At 40.5% G+C, this 12,671-nt stretch overlaps 2 protein-coding genes across 2 annotated transcripts; one reads left to right on the forward strand and one right to left on the reverse strand.

Annotated features, from left to right (window-relative positions):
- Positions 1-389: 389 nt before the first annotated feature.
- Positions 390-3,859, reverse strand: zgc:194312 (uncharacterized protein LOC794943 homolog). The gene is made up of 2 exons (XM_051428848.1): positions 2,767-3,859; positions 390-1,102 (listed from the first exon to the last, which is right to left on the reverse strand). The coding sequence occupies exons 1-2, from the start codon at positions 3,717-3,719 to the stop codon at positions 958-960; spliced, it is 1,098 nt and encodes a 365-aa protein (XP_051284808.1). The 5' UTR covers positions 3,720-3,859; the 3' UTR covers positions 390-957.
- Positions 3,860-6,382: 2,523 nt separating this feature from the next.
- Positions 6,383-12,552, forward strand: ponzr1 (plac8 onzin related protein 1). The gene is made up of 4 exons (XM_051428860.1): positions 6,383-6,537; positions 8,560-8,669; positions 9,905-10,050; positions 12,103-12,552. The coding sequence occupies exons 2-4, from the start codon at positions 8,561-8,563 to the stop codon at positions 12,238-12,240; spliced, it is 393 nt and encodes a 130-aa protein (XP_051284820.1). The 5' UTR covers positions 6,383-6,537; position 8,560; the 3' UTR covers positions 12,241-12,552.
- Positions 12,553-12,671: the final 119 nt, after the last annotated feature.

The following is a 12,671-nucleotide window of genomic DNA, read 5'->3' on the forward strand; positions in this document are numbered from 1 at the left end:
TTTTTAAGAATTTGAATTTACTACTTATGCCTTTATTTTGATAGGACAGATGGAGATAGAAAAGAGGAGAGAGAGATCAGGGACGACATGCAGCAAAGGGCTGCAGGTTGGAATCGCACTTGGGCCACGGCGGTAAGGACTCAGCCAACATTTTAATTTACTTTTGACTATTGATCACAGGGTACAATCCTCTGCACTAGTACTTTTACTTTTTACATTAAATACATTTTCCTGTTTATACTTAAATACAGTTATATATATATATATATATATATATAATTTATTATTATTTTACTTGTAACAGAGTATTTTTACAGTGTGGAATTTGTGCTTTTACTGAAGTTAAGCATCTAAAGACTTCCTTTCAGTATTAATACTCAAAACAACTCTTATCTACATCCGCACCTTTTATTGAACAGATACAAGAGAGATATCAATCCTCTCATCTAACCCCCGACAAGAGAGTTGAGCACATTGAATGTTGGTTACTGTCTTCGTATATTTGTTCCCTCTCCTAATCTCAAGGGTGCTGGAAACATTCAAATGGATCAAGACCATTAAACTCACATTTTTTAATATCCACAAGTTTGAGAACACATGGAAACAACATTCACCAGACGATATGTTTAAGTAAATCCTCCATCCCAGCGAATTTAATCCCAAATGATGCAGGGCTGTTAAAGTGTGCGTGTGACCTCAACACTTGAGGCTTAAATCCATTGAGCAGCTTCACTGTTTGCTCCTCTGACTTTAAATAGAGCAGAATAGAAACACACTGATGTCCCGACAATGATGCACAACCAGGTGTTGACGTCCTCTGAGGAAGACAGCTTTATAGATCTGGATTATTACGTCCGAGGCTCTTTAGTTCCTTTCAGGTGTGAGCTGAGAACACCAGCCACTTATCCAAATGTTCCTGTGGCCGTCAGTATCCTGTCATTTACCCGCTTTTTCCCATCAGGCATTGTCCGTATCGCTTTGACATGAGTCTAAGTCTAAGTCATGTGAGGAACTCGTGATTGACATTGGCCTTGTTTCCTCCTTTTCTGGGACTTGCGGGAGCTCTAGGGAGATGATCGTCTGAGCTGTCATTGTTCGCTCCCTGAGGGGAAAAAGAAAAAGAACCTGAAATAAAACTGTAAATTCAGCAATGACTTCACCCGCTCCTTTTGTGGTGCTCTGGTGAACTCTTAAAATTCCCAAAACACTCAAAAAGTGTTTCATGATCAGCTGTGGTTGCACCCTGAAGTCACGCAACAAATGTCTGTTTTAATAACTAATTTAGTCATAGTAGTGGCAGTTAGTCACTGCAATATTTAACAATATGCAAATAAACCATCTCACACTTTTGTTTCAGTCAAGTGACCCAATCTTGCTATTAATCATCTTTCCTCAGAATTCACTTTTTTTACATGTTGCACTTGTTGAATGTTTTACATAATATGATCTTTCTGACTATTAAAGGTTTGTTATTTTAAAGGACCCTATAACAGGTAAGTAAGGCCGTAGAACATGAAGTGAATATGTGGCACAAACTCTCAGAGAGACCTACTTTGGTGTCTGGACTAAAATTTCATAATGTTTTTGAGTTTTAGTTAAAGCTAGGCTACAGACAGTAGCTGGGTAGCTTAGCTTAGCATAAATACTGGAAACATGGGAAAGCGCTAGCCTGGATCTTTCTGAAGGTAACAAAATCCACCTATCAGCACCTTTTAGAGCTTGCCAATTGATCAATCTTATTACATCTGTACAGGGGAGAGGTTGCTAGGCAACCGTCAGAGACTCCAGGGAAGTCACTGCTCCCAGTCAAGAAATAGTCCAGCACATAACCACCCGTAAAACCAATCTTAATAAGTGAGCTTCAGATGTGCTGGTAGGATTTGTTACCTTTGGACAGAGCCAGGCTAGCTGTTTCCCCCTGTTTCCAGTCTTTATGCTAAGCTAAGCTAAGCACCGACTTCTCAGTTAACTGTTGGCAAGAAAGATGAGTGTAAATAAATGTTGAACTACACCTTTAACATAAACTGGTCATGAAAGATTATTTGGTAGCGCTGTAATTTCAGCAGTGTTTCTATGTAAACGATGTGTGGAGGTGTGTTTTGGTTGTGGATAACAGACATAGAGGTTTACCAAACAGTAAATTGTGCTGAGTTGACACAAGAAGAAAGTCAAGATCCTAATCAGCTGTCATCTAGTCTGTATACTACTGCTGACTTCAGGTGTGGAAATTTCCATTAATAGTTTGTAGTTTTCCTATCAAGTGTTTTAAAACTCAATGGTTTTCAACTTCCCACTCACTACTTTCTGATGTCATAATGGATGTAAATGGTTTATAAATGTATATGTATATGGTTTTATTCATGAGTTATAATAAATGTTGTTTATCACTTGTCTTTTAAGCTCTGACCTCCTGGAAAGGCTGTCATCTATTAAATGCTTATTAACATATATAAACTTATTGTAAAAGCTCTCTCACCAACGACTAAGTAACATATTGGAGATTATTTATTTATCTTTTGTCTGAAGGTCAATATCATGAACTCTGCAGCTACACAGAGTCATTAATAAAGTTATTGATGAATCTGAGTAGCTGCAGACTTTATGATTCATTAGAAAGTGAGAAACAAGTCATCAGTTATTAATGAGTTGACTATTAATGACACACAGCGAGGTAACACAAAGGTTGCTCTCAATAGTAAGTCATTATACAACTTTATGGCTGTATGGATAAAACAAATGTTAATGGGTGCATCCAGTGGGACATACCGTGTTTTGTGGTAGGTTTGTGCCCAGTTGACGTGCACAGTCCAGCCGAGGACACTCTTTAGGTATCTGGAGCAGCAGGGGAACCTGTGACTCAACTGCTCCAGAAGTTCCTCTTTGCGCAGGCCGTAAACAACCGGCGCAACGCACTGCGCCAAGCTGAAGAAAGCGAATATAACCACGGCTGACAGCTCTTTGGTCTCTCGCTGAATCAGCTCCCGTTTGTACATCATCGTAAGCACGAAGTTCACAAAGTTGGGGAGGATGTACACGGCCAGCTGGCTGCAGTGCAGGGCGATCGTCCTGCACCCGGCCCGGTTGCGCCGATTCAGCACCCCTAACCGCCTCCCCTCCACCAGTATCCTCACGTAGCTGTACAGGATGAGCACCGTGCACAGACCTATGAACAGCACTTTCTGTAACTCGCCTTTCTTCAGCTGATCCGAGCCGCACTCCCCGCGATCCACCACGGGGGTTTGGGAGTCCCGTTGGAGGAGCAGACTGAGGGGAATCACCAAAGCCAGGAACCAGGTGAGCACACCCAGCAGCCAGGGCCAGTGCCCCGCGGTGCATTTGGATGCGTAACGCATCGGATGGCACACGGCGCAGTAGCGGTCCAAAGCCATCAGCGTGAGCGTCAGGAGGATGTTGGAGGCGCTGCTGATCAGGATGGTGATCATAGCCAGGCACGCGGAGCGCACCGGCTTCGCGCGCAGGTGGATCTGGTAGTGGAAGATGCTGCTCATCCCCAGGTGGACCAGGGCGGACAGCAGCAGGTGGAAAACCAGCACGAAGCGGGCATGACTCCGGAGCTGCTTCACGCGGACTATGGTCGAGTTGATGATGAGGTTGAAGAAGAGGAGCACCGAGAAGGACACGGTGGACACGTAAAAACGCACGCAGGTGTAGCCCCTCTCCACCTCTGTTGTTGACCACGTGGTGTTGTTCGCTGGCATTCTTCCTCAACTGGGTTTGGTTGGATTTATAGGTTGGTGGTGAAGATGAGGATGGTAGCAGTGGGGCTGATGGGAGAGAAAGTTTGTCCGCCGCATGATCCTCTCTCACTGCTGTCTCACTGAATACTGACTCAATACGACCAACCACTCACTTCCCCCTCTCTCTCTCTCTCTCTCTCTCTCTCTCTCTCTCTCTCTCTCTCTGTCTCTCTCTCTCTCTCTCTCTCTCTCACACACACACACACACACACACACACACACACACACACACAAAGTAGGTCCCATCATGGAGTCCTCTCTTGAATAACGTTTTTATTCTTTATCCCTACTTTTTGACTGTTTGATAATAGTTTTAGAATATAATTTTATTTATTTTTTTGTTGTTCAAATTAAAAAGAAAATTGATTTTTTTTAAATGTGAACAAATCTATAAGTGTCCACCAATCATGTGTCACATTTACAGTTAATTCATCCTCTGCCTTAACTCATACATATGATGTTTACAGATTGCATCTGAAAGTGTGCCACTTGAACCAACACTGAAGCAACAGGATGCCTGACAGCATTTATACTGAATGTTTCACATTGCTGCCACCTTCTGCTGTGAGCACAAAGAGGTGCCAGGGTGTGCCAATGTGCCACTCTGGGGAGTAAAAGTGGCACAATTGCAGCTTCTCTGGAGAGTTGGCATCAACCCGTCATGACTGGCATCAAGACAGTAAATGTGTAAGTCTTAAGTAAGTAAGTAAAAAAAGATTTGAATGATAAGTACAGTTGGATATTATCTGCATATACATGGTATGCAGTGTTAAATCTGTTCATGGTCTGTCTCAAGGGCAGCAAATAGAGATAGAGAATAACAGGGCCCCCAGAACCGAGCCCTGTGGGACAGGAATCAGTCTCCAATAGAGACAATGTCTGTCAGTCTAACATTGTGCCTGATGTGCCCACCCAATCACGTAACCTCAGAATAAAATGTTGTACAGTGTCAAGTGCAGAACTGAGGTCACGTTGACAGAACAGCAACGGAAGACATGAGAATATTGTTAGAAACCATCAGAAGAGTGGTTTTAGGAAGTGCTGTTTCTGAAACCCTGACTGAAAATGGCTCAAAGTCTGCAGTGCTGGGCGTTTAGAGGATAGTAGCATGCTTAAAATAGGAAGGGACACTTCCTGTACACAAGAGCAACTAACAATAGCTGATACAGTCGGGCCAATAACTGGAAAATATAGAGAAAATAGTATTACACCCATAGGGATAGACAGAAGGTTAATTTCTGTTGTTGTTACGTGTTCAGAAATGTTTTCCAGATGGACTCTCCAGTGGAAAATGTTAAAGCCTGTGCACACCCACACAGCTGCATCCACTCATACTGACTAGACATCTGCTCAGGCTGTAACTATTGGCTGAGGTCACAGGACTCAATCGACCAATAAGTAAAAGGTGTCCTCCTCCAACAAGCTGCTGTTGGAACACTGTGAACTGCAGAGGGAAATATGAGGGAAGGAGTGTGTGTTTACACGGTCCTAATCAGGCAAAATTATTAAATGTGGGGTTTCCATGAGTGTGCAGGGCTTTTAAGAGAAGTTAGCCACATGCCTGATCCTCTGGACCCCTGGGCCTGGACAGAGTACACCTGTAAGGTAATACATGTATACCATGGCCTTTCCTCTGGCGCTATCTTCTGGCCAAACTATATTTTATCCCCAGTAAAAGACCAATAGTTTCATTTCAGTGTGTATTTTTTCTGATGTGTAATTATCGCCACAGCCCTGCAGGTGGTGTGGTTGTGCTGCCCTCATGTGCCTCCAGCTCCACAGAGTCATTTGTCATTTAGTTGGAAAGGTATGAAACATCAGACATCCTTAATAGATCGCCAGTAGACTATATGATATAAACTGTAATAATAATCCTCCATATCCTTCATAATGAGTGTTATAGTATAATACACTGTGAGTGAAATACAGACATCTCCTCCCTGAGCCCATTCAAGAGTTACACCACCACAGCAGGTACTATAATAAGTAAATGAACATAACAGATTAATATCTCCATTCATTATGGATGTCTCTTCTAAAAAAGTGCACCAACAACGATGGAGGGCTTTAATTAAATAACGAAATGCTGAATATTCACAATTCACAATAAATGGAGGAAAACTGAATGCTAGACTTCATTTTTTTAATATGACAGGCTATTTAGATTGCAGAGATTATGTTTAAAAGCATGTTGTTGACGCAACTCAAAGTCCGTTATGCAAATGTATTGGCAGAAGTCCGAAAGCACGTAGCATCCAGTCAGAGCCAGAACCATATATACAGTCTCATTATCCATGTTTAACTATATATACTCACATATAAGTATATATCTGTGTATGTATATATATATATATATATAGTTAATTACCTGTCGCATTGCTTCACATTATATATTGTACTGCTTTATCAGCACTAACATGTATAAAGTTTGTGCTCTTATAATAAAACTTTTATTGCTCATGCAAAGTCCTAGTTTGCATCACAGAGTTCATGCAAAGCAATGTTTATGGACATCCTTTTGCAATCGTCGGTTCCGGTTGATTGGTGTGTGTGTGTGTGTGTGTGTGTGTGTGTGTGTGTGTGTGTGTGTGTGTGTGTGTGTGTGTGTGTTGTGTGTGTGTGTGTGTGTGTGTGTGTGTGTATGTGTGTTTGTGTGTGGGTGGGGGGAGGTTGAGTTTCTCTTTCCAGTGTAAGAGGCTCCACGCATCTTACTGCTCGTACACGTGTAGAAGAAGTTCAGAGAGAAAGTTATTTAAAGCTCACGGAACCAAAAGAAAAGGTAAGGATTTTTAAATTTGTATTAATTAGTCTAAATTAATCGACAGTTATTAATATTTTGACCGATGTTGAGCTTTTTGTGAGCTTAAATAAACAGATACAAAGAGCTTTGACAGCTTTTGACAGCATTCACATCTTAAAGCACAAAGGAACAGGAAAAGGATGAGTTTACTGATAAACAATTTCTTTAATTTCTTTTAGTAAAAAACTTTTACTGTAAGTGAAGTGATATTATAATGAAGAACTAATAAATTAGGTTTTAATTTACTGCTTTATTCTGGCTTTCCCAAGTAGATTTAAACAATTTCTCACAATTTTAAGGACTAAAACATTTAAGTTTGTTATCTAATTTAAGTGGTAAGATGAATGTTAGCGAGCTTATGGATGTTATCTAGCTAGGTGATATTAGGGATGTAAAGGTATGAAATTTTTTTCGGTATTATCGCGGTATTTTTTGAAAGTGTGTTCAATATGTTCAGAAAGCACTGATAGGCCTACACAAGCTGAAATAGTTTCAAAAAGTGTAACAGTGTTTATTATATTAGAAAACCTTATCAAAAGCATCAAAATGTGACAAACTATCTTCAATCAACTGTCAATCAGCATTCTTATTAGGGGTGGGTAAAAATATGGATTCATCAATGCATTACATTATATTTTTTCCCAATTCAATATCGATTCATTAAATCCTCTGAATCGATTCAAGCCCCTGGACAGTGGGGGCGTGGTGAGCAACACCTTTGTGTAATTTGCGTTGTACGGACAGAGGCAGCACTCGACCACACAACAACAACATAGCAACAGAAGCAGGTAGCAGCAGCCTTCAACTTTAAAAGCAGATGTTTGGAGTCATTTTGGATTTCAGTGTAAACCCGGAACACAGGAAATAGACAAAAGTAAGGTAGTGTGTAAGCTGTGCCATGCAGTACTAAAATACTGCAATAACATAACAAATTTGCACAACCAATTAAGCAGACACCATGCAGATGCTCTGCAGCAACCCGCTGCTAAACCTGTGGATTCAAAACAGACGCAACTCAACAGATCCTTCCTTTGAAAACTGCCGCCAAACTCTTCCCGCGCACAGAAGATAACGGAGTCTGTGGCTGTCTTCATGTGTAAGGACCCACGACCGTACAGTGTCGGGGAAAACGGCACCCACGTTGTCTTCAGGAAACTCGAATCACGCTGGGAAGAATTAAACACACGGTTTCCACACCGTGGTAATCAACCGTGATGAAAATGATATTTGAAATGAAAACGGTAATTGTTATCGTCAACATTTTTATCGTGGTTTACCGTTACACCGGTAATCGTTACATCCCTAGGTGATATAAATCTACATTATACAAAAACCCATAGTGTCTTTTAAGAAATGTAAAAGCTGAGGAGGTAATGTTAGGACAGGTCAAATAAGATACCCTGTTTGTGCTATTAGACACAGTTTTTGTTAAAATACTAAAAGGCATTTTAAGATAAAAGCTTAAATACAGTTGATGGCTAATAGATAAAAAACAACAACATACAAGTTAGGATTAATATGTCAATTATTGACATTGGATGTAGGAATAGTTTAAAAATATAAAGGCAGTCCTGCTCATTTGCAACACTGAAAACAAACAAACACACTAAAAGGATGCCTTGTAAAAACTGATGGTACACACACAGGGTGCAAAATGTGTGCTTTTAAAAGCCTCAAAGTGCTACCAACAAGAGTTAGTGATACACTGCCTGAGATCAAGATACAGACTTTGTAGAAGTTTGCACAAGGATGGTGTTAATACCAGGACATTCACAACCACTTTTAAATGATCTTAACTTAATTAAATTAAATAAAAGTGTCAATCACCTTTTCTTTATAGCAAAACTGTGAACAGTGTAACTTCAAACCAGTCTTTCAACTTCTTCCTTCGCTTACTGAAGCCTTGAAAAAGCCTGGATCATAATCCAGCAGTTGCTGTGTGTGGAGCAATTCCCTCTGCCCTGTCCTAGTTTGACCATTTCTGTGTTATCTTCTTCCAAGCATGGCCATACACCAGCAGCCAGGCCAGATGGTGACAGTGATGACCACTGCCCAAGGCCCCGGGACATGGAGCACCGGCCTGTGTGATTGCTGCAGCGATATGGGTACCTGTAAGTCAACCCAGGAAATTATACTGCTCACCAGTTTGTGTCATTCATCACCACATACGTCATTTCCGACCTACTGTGTGAACTAAAATGTTCCATCAATCTTAGAAACATTGGTGGGATGGGTAATATCATCATTGCTGTTTGAAATCTAAACATTTTGGCATTTTCACTGCTGTGCAACTACACTCAGTGATCCAGTAAAGGACTACAGCTTTCCCAGCTAAAAGAGGAATATCACATTATAAAACAATGTCAACAGATTCTGCAACTTCAGCTTCCATTAAGGAAGTAGTGTGTCAAACGCTGGTTAAGTATTAAAGTGGCTTGTAGATTTCAGACACAAAGTAATGATTTACTATGAAGTGAACCTGTATCTGTCAGTGGCTGGTAGATGTTCACATTTTAATAAAGTTGTTATTTATTTATTTATTTATTTTTAATAGTTTTTTTCCGCTCTGGAAGTGAAGATAAGACCCCCACCAGAAACTCCCTCCTGGATAAATTCCTTTAACTGTCTATTAAGAAAACATCCAATTTTTTTTATCAGTCTCAGCACTTTGGGAACAGAAAAGCAGAAGCTCTAAGTTAACTCTTGGAAACATAAAAAAGTTGGAGACTGGAAGCCTTAACTCTGTTGTTTTTAATTCATTAATGGTACAAAATATTGATTTACACTGGAAATACATTAATATGAGCTTCTGCCTTTCTGTGGGACAATAGTAAGACTGAGTAACTTAAAGTAGTTCTCCAGCAATTTAATATCTTCCTCATAAACCACATGCTGGTTAACTGTAACAAATACTTTGCTGCCTCTCAGGTGAAGGTTGTTGGTGGCCCTAAAAGGAATAACCGTAAAAACGTAATTAATTTGTTACTAATTTGTTATTGCTATATTCATTTAATGCATGGAAATAGCATATACATAACTGCTCTAACACCCCCCCAACCCCCCACTCCTCCACTCCCTCGACCAAACCTCCAACTGTTTTCACAGGATGAGTAGTATATCTTCATCACTTCCCACCACTAACAGACAGTTTGAAAATGTGTAAAAGTGGTTCCCCTTTAAATTGATTTTGAAGAACTGAAAGGTTGGGGACACGTGGTCGGTAGGTGTATTCTGGGAAATATCAGTATCATCAGACATTTTTGCGAAATTCAGCACATCCCAAGAGGTTAATGTTATGTAATGTCTTAATAAAGTTCATATATTCCTCCTCTCTTCTGTCCTCAAGGTTGCTGTGCGCTCTTCTGCTTCCCCTGCATGCAGTGTCAGACAGCCAGTGATCACGGCTGGTGCTGCTGCATGCCCCTCCTGGACGTCTGTGGTGTGGTGTCCTGCATACTCCGCTCATCCGTGAGAGAGCGTCACAACATCCCTGTAAGGCTTCGGGGGGATATGTGGGTAGAGTGGGGGATACAATATGGATTCTCAGAGAATAACTTAACTGAAAATCAAGTTTTTTTCTCACCTCTAGTGGTTTAACTTTGTTGCAGTGATGTACAGGTGTACTCCAGGGCCCTGTGACATCATGGTTGGGTGTGGTTACAGGTGCATCAAAGTACATTTAGGTACACGGAGAGACTCAACGTAGCAGAAGAAACATAGCGAAGAGCCTTGCAGTTTACTGTTTCTAGTTGTGTTTAGGGCTGTCACAAAACCAAACGTAGTTGATCCCGATACCAGTGAAATCCCACGATTCCCGATCTCCCGATCTCCAAATCTCCCGATCACCTGAAAACCCTAACCCTAATTCGAAACCACAGCCCTGATCAAGTCTTTTACACCCGGTCCACATTTAATATTGAGTATCTGCTGGGAGCGATCTGGTCTTGTCTCTGTCTCCAGGGAATTTCTCTCACCTTTACAGTGTCCTGCAGTGTTTATTGTCTGTGCAGCCTTTGCTTGATTTAACTTAATTTTCTGTATTCTGGTAAATGTTTATTTTCATCGTCTGTACATCGATTATATTATTATTATTATTAATTTCCGGGTGTGGCTGAGCTCCAGCACAGTGGAGGGACAGACAGCGGAGAGAGTCGACAAAGGCTTCACTGTGCACCAAACCATTGCAAGCAAAACACCTGCACAGCTGCGCTTCTATTTATAGCGTTAACTTCACACTAGAATATTTGTGGGCTGATATGCTGTCCCCTCAGGTGTGGAAGACTTGCATCCCCAGTACCTATCGTACTATAGAAAGTTTGATTAAAGATTGACTTGGTGGTCAAAGTATCGGTTGTCAAGTGGAAGGAAGGAAGTTCCTGCAAAGGACTCAGTAACAAAATCTGTAGTTTCCGTTCCCAGTGAATATAGTTTTAGGTGTTGGAGTGCTGCTTGGAGAGGGAACACTTTTTAGTTAAGTACTATACACAGTGCATTTTGCATATACATTTAAATACTCTTCAGTCAACTGGTGTCATGCAGTTGTAGAGAAATAGGTAAAGATGTATTAATACAGCATGTTTCAATAAAGATATCAAACAGACAGGAAAGAAACAAACATAAAAAATGTAAGAAAGTTTTGAGAAGTCTGTTGTGTTTGTTATATTATAGATAAACTATAGCAAATGAAGACAGCAAACCTGACTTTAAGCCATTATATTGGCTTAGTCTCACACAGCCACACATCTCCACACTTCGTGTTAGTGCCAGCGCTGGAAGAAGGTCTGACTGAACCCACTGTCATTCTGGTGTAGGGAAATAAAGGCTCTGGCTTGTTTGTAAATCACTTTTTTTGTAGATGAGGAAGGTTCGGCTGTACATAATGTGCACAATAGCTGGTGTGTAATCAGGCCGTTGCATTCAGAGCGTTCAAACATTGCTAAAGCTACGCAAACAATTATGTACAGTTGTCATTGTTTGACACAAACAAATATCATTTTATACAATAGTTCATACGGCCTTGCCCTGAAGCCTTTTGAAATCTCATCCTTTATGTGAGTTTGGTTAACAATGGATTGCTTGTGATTACCTAAAATAGCAGTTGTATATTGAATATAATGACTGGTATTAGATACCAATGTCATGACACCAGTGATACAGTTTACAGTACAAAGGTCACAATTCAATACATAGTTTTGTTTTTTCAGTTTGAATACAAAAAAAGTTGTAATATCCAATGAATAGAATACTGGAACTACTTTATGCCACAACTACAGGAAAAGGAGGAAATGGAAATGTATTCAAATACCAGCTGAGTTGAATATTTTCAACCACCACAGTTGTTTGGCTCACTCTCACCCACTCTTACCAACCTCGTTGCCATTCTCACTTCTGCACACTTCCGTCTCAGCACCAAATGGGCAGACAGTGAAAGTTAGCATCTAGCTGGTGAACATAGAAGAGCATTTAGCAGCTAAAGAGACTTGATATTTCCATCAGAGATCATTCATTTGAACTGTTATCTGTTCTCCCTCCTTCCTCCGTCAGGGCTCTGGCTGCGACGACTGCTGCAAGGTGCTGTGGTGTTACCCGTGCGTCTGGTGCCAGATTAATCGTGAGCTGAAGATCAGGAAAAACCTCCCGGGAGCCACCTCAGTGATCACCACACAGGTCATGAGGGGCTAGGATGCAACCGTTTTGGTCGTGAGGGTAGTTAGTTTAAAACATTCAGCCAACACAAAGTTTTAGCAGTTAGCATTTATATTTTGTATATATCTGTGCTTTGTAATGCCTACATTTAGCTGTTCTTTTTCATTAACATCACAGCCTTACACCTTAGATTGAGTTTAAAAACTAGAGTTAAATGGTAACATGTCTGATGTTTTAATAATGTGCATGATATGTACACAGTATGTGCATATGGTGTACAGTGCTTGTAAGACATTTCCTTCACTGTGGACCAATAAAAATAAAGAAGAAAAAAGTATATATATATAAGTTTTTCTCATAATCTGATTCCTTAAATCTGTGTGTAAAGACAAACTATTTATATACACATGATTATCTTCAAAGACCAATGAACAATAACACGTGTTCAACAATGATACATCTTAAAC

This window comes from Dicentrarchus labrax, unplaced genomic scaffold (assembly GCF_905237075.1).
Source record: "Dicentrarchus labrax unplaced genomic scaffold, dlabrax2021, whole genome shotgun sequence".
Classification (NCBI taxonomy): domain Eukaryota; kingdom Metazoa; phylum Chordata; class Actinopteri; family Moronidae; genus Dicentrarchus; species Dicentrarchus labrax.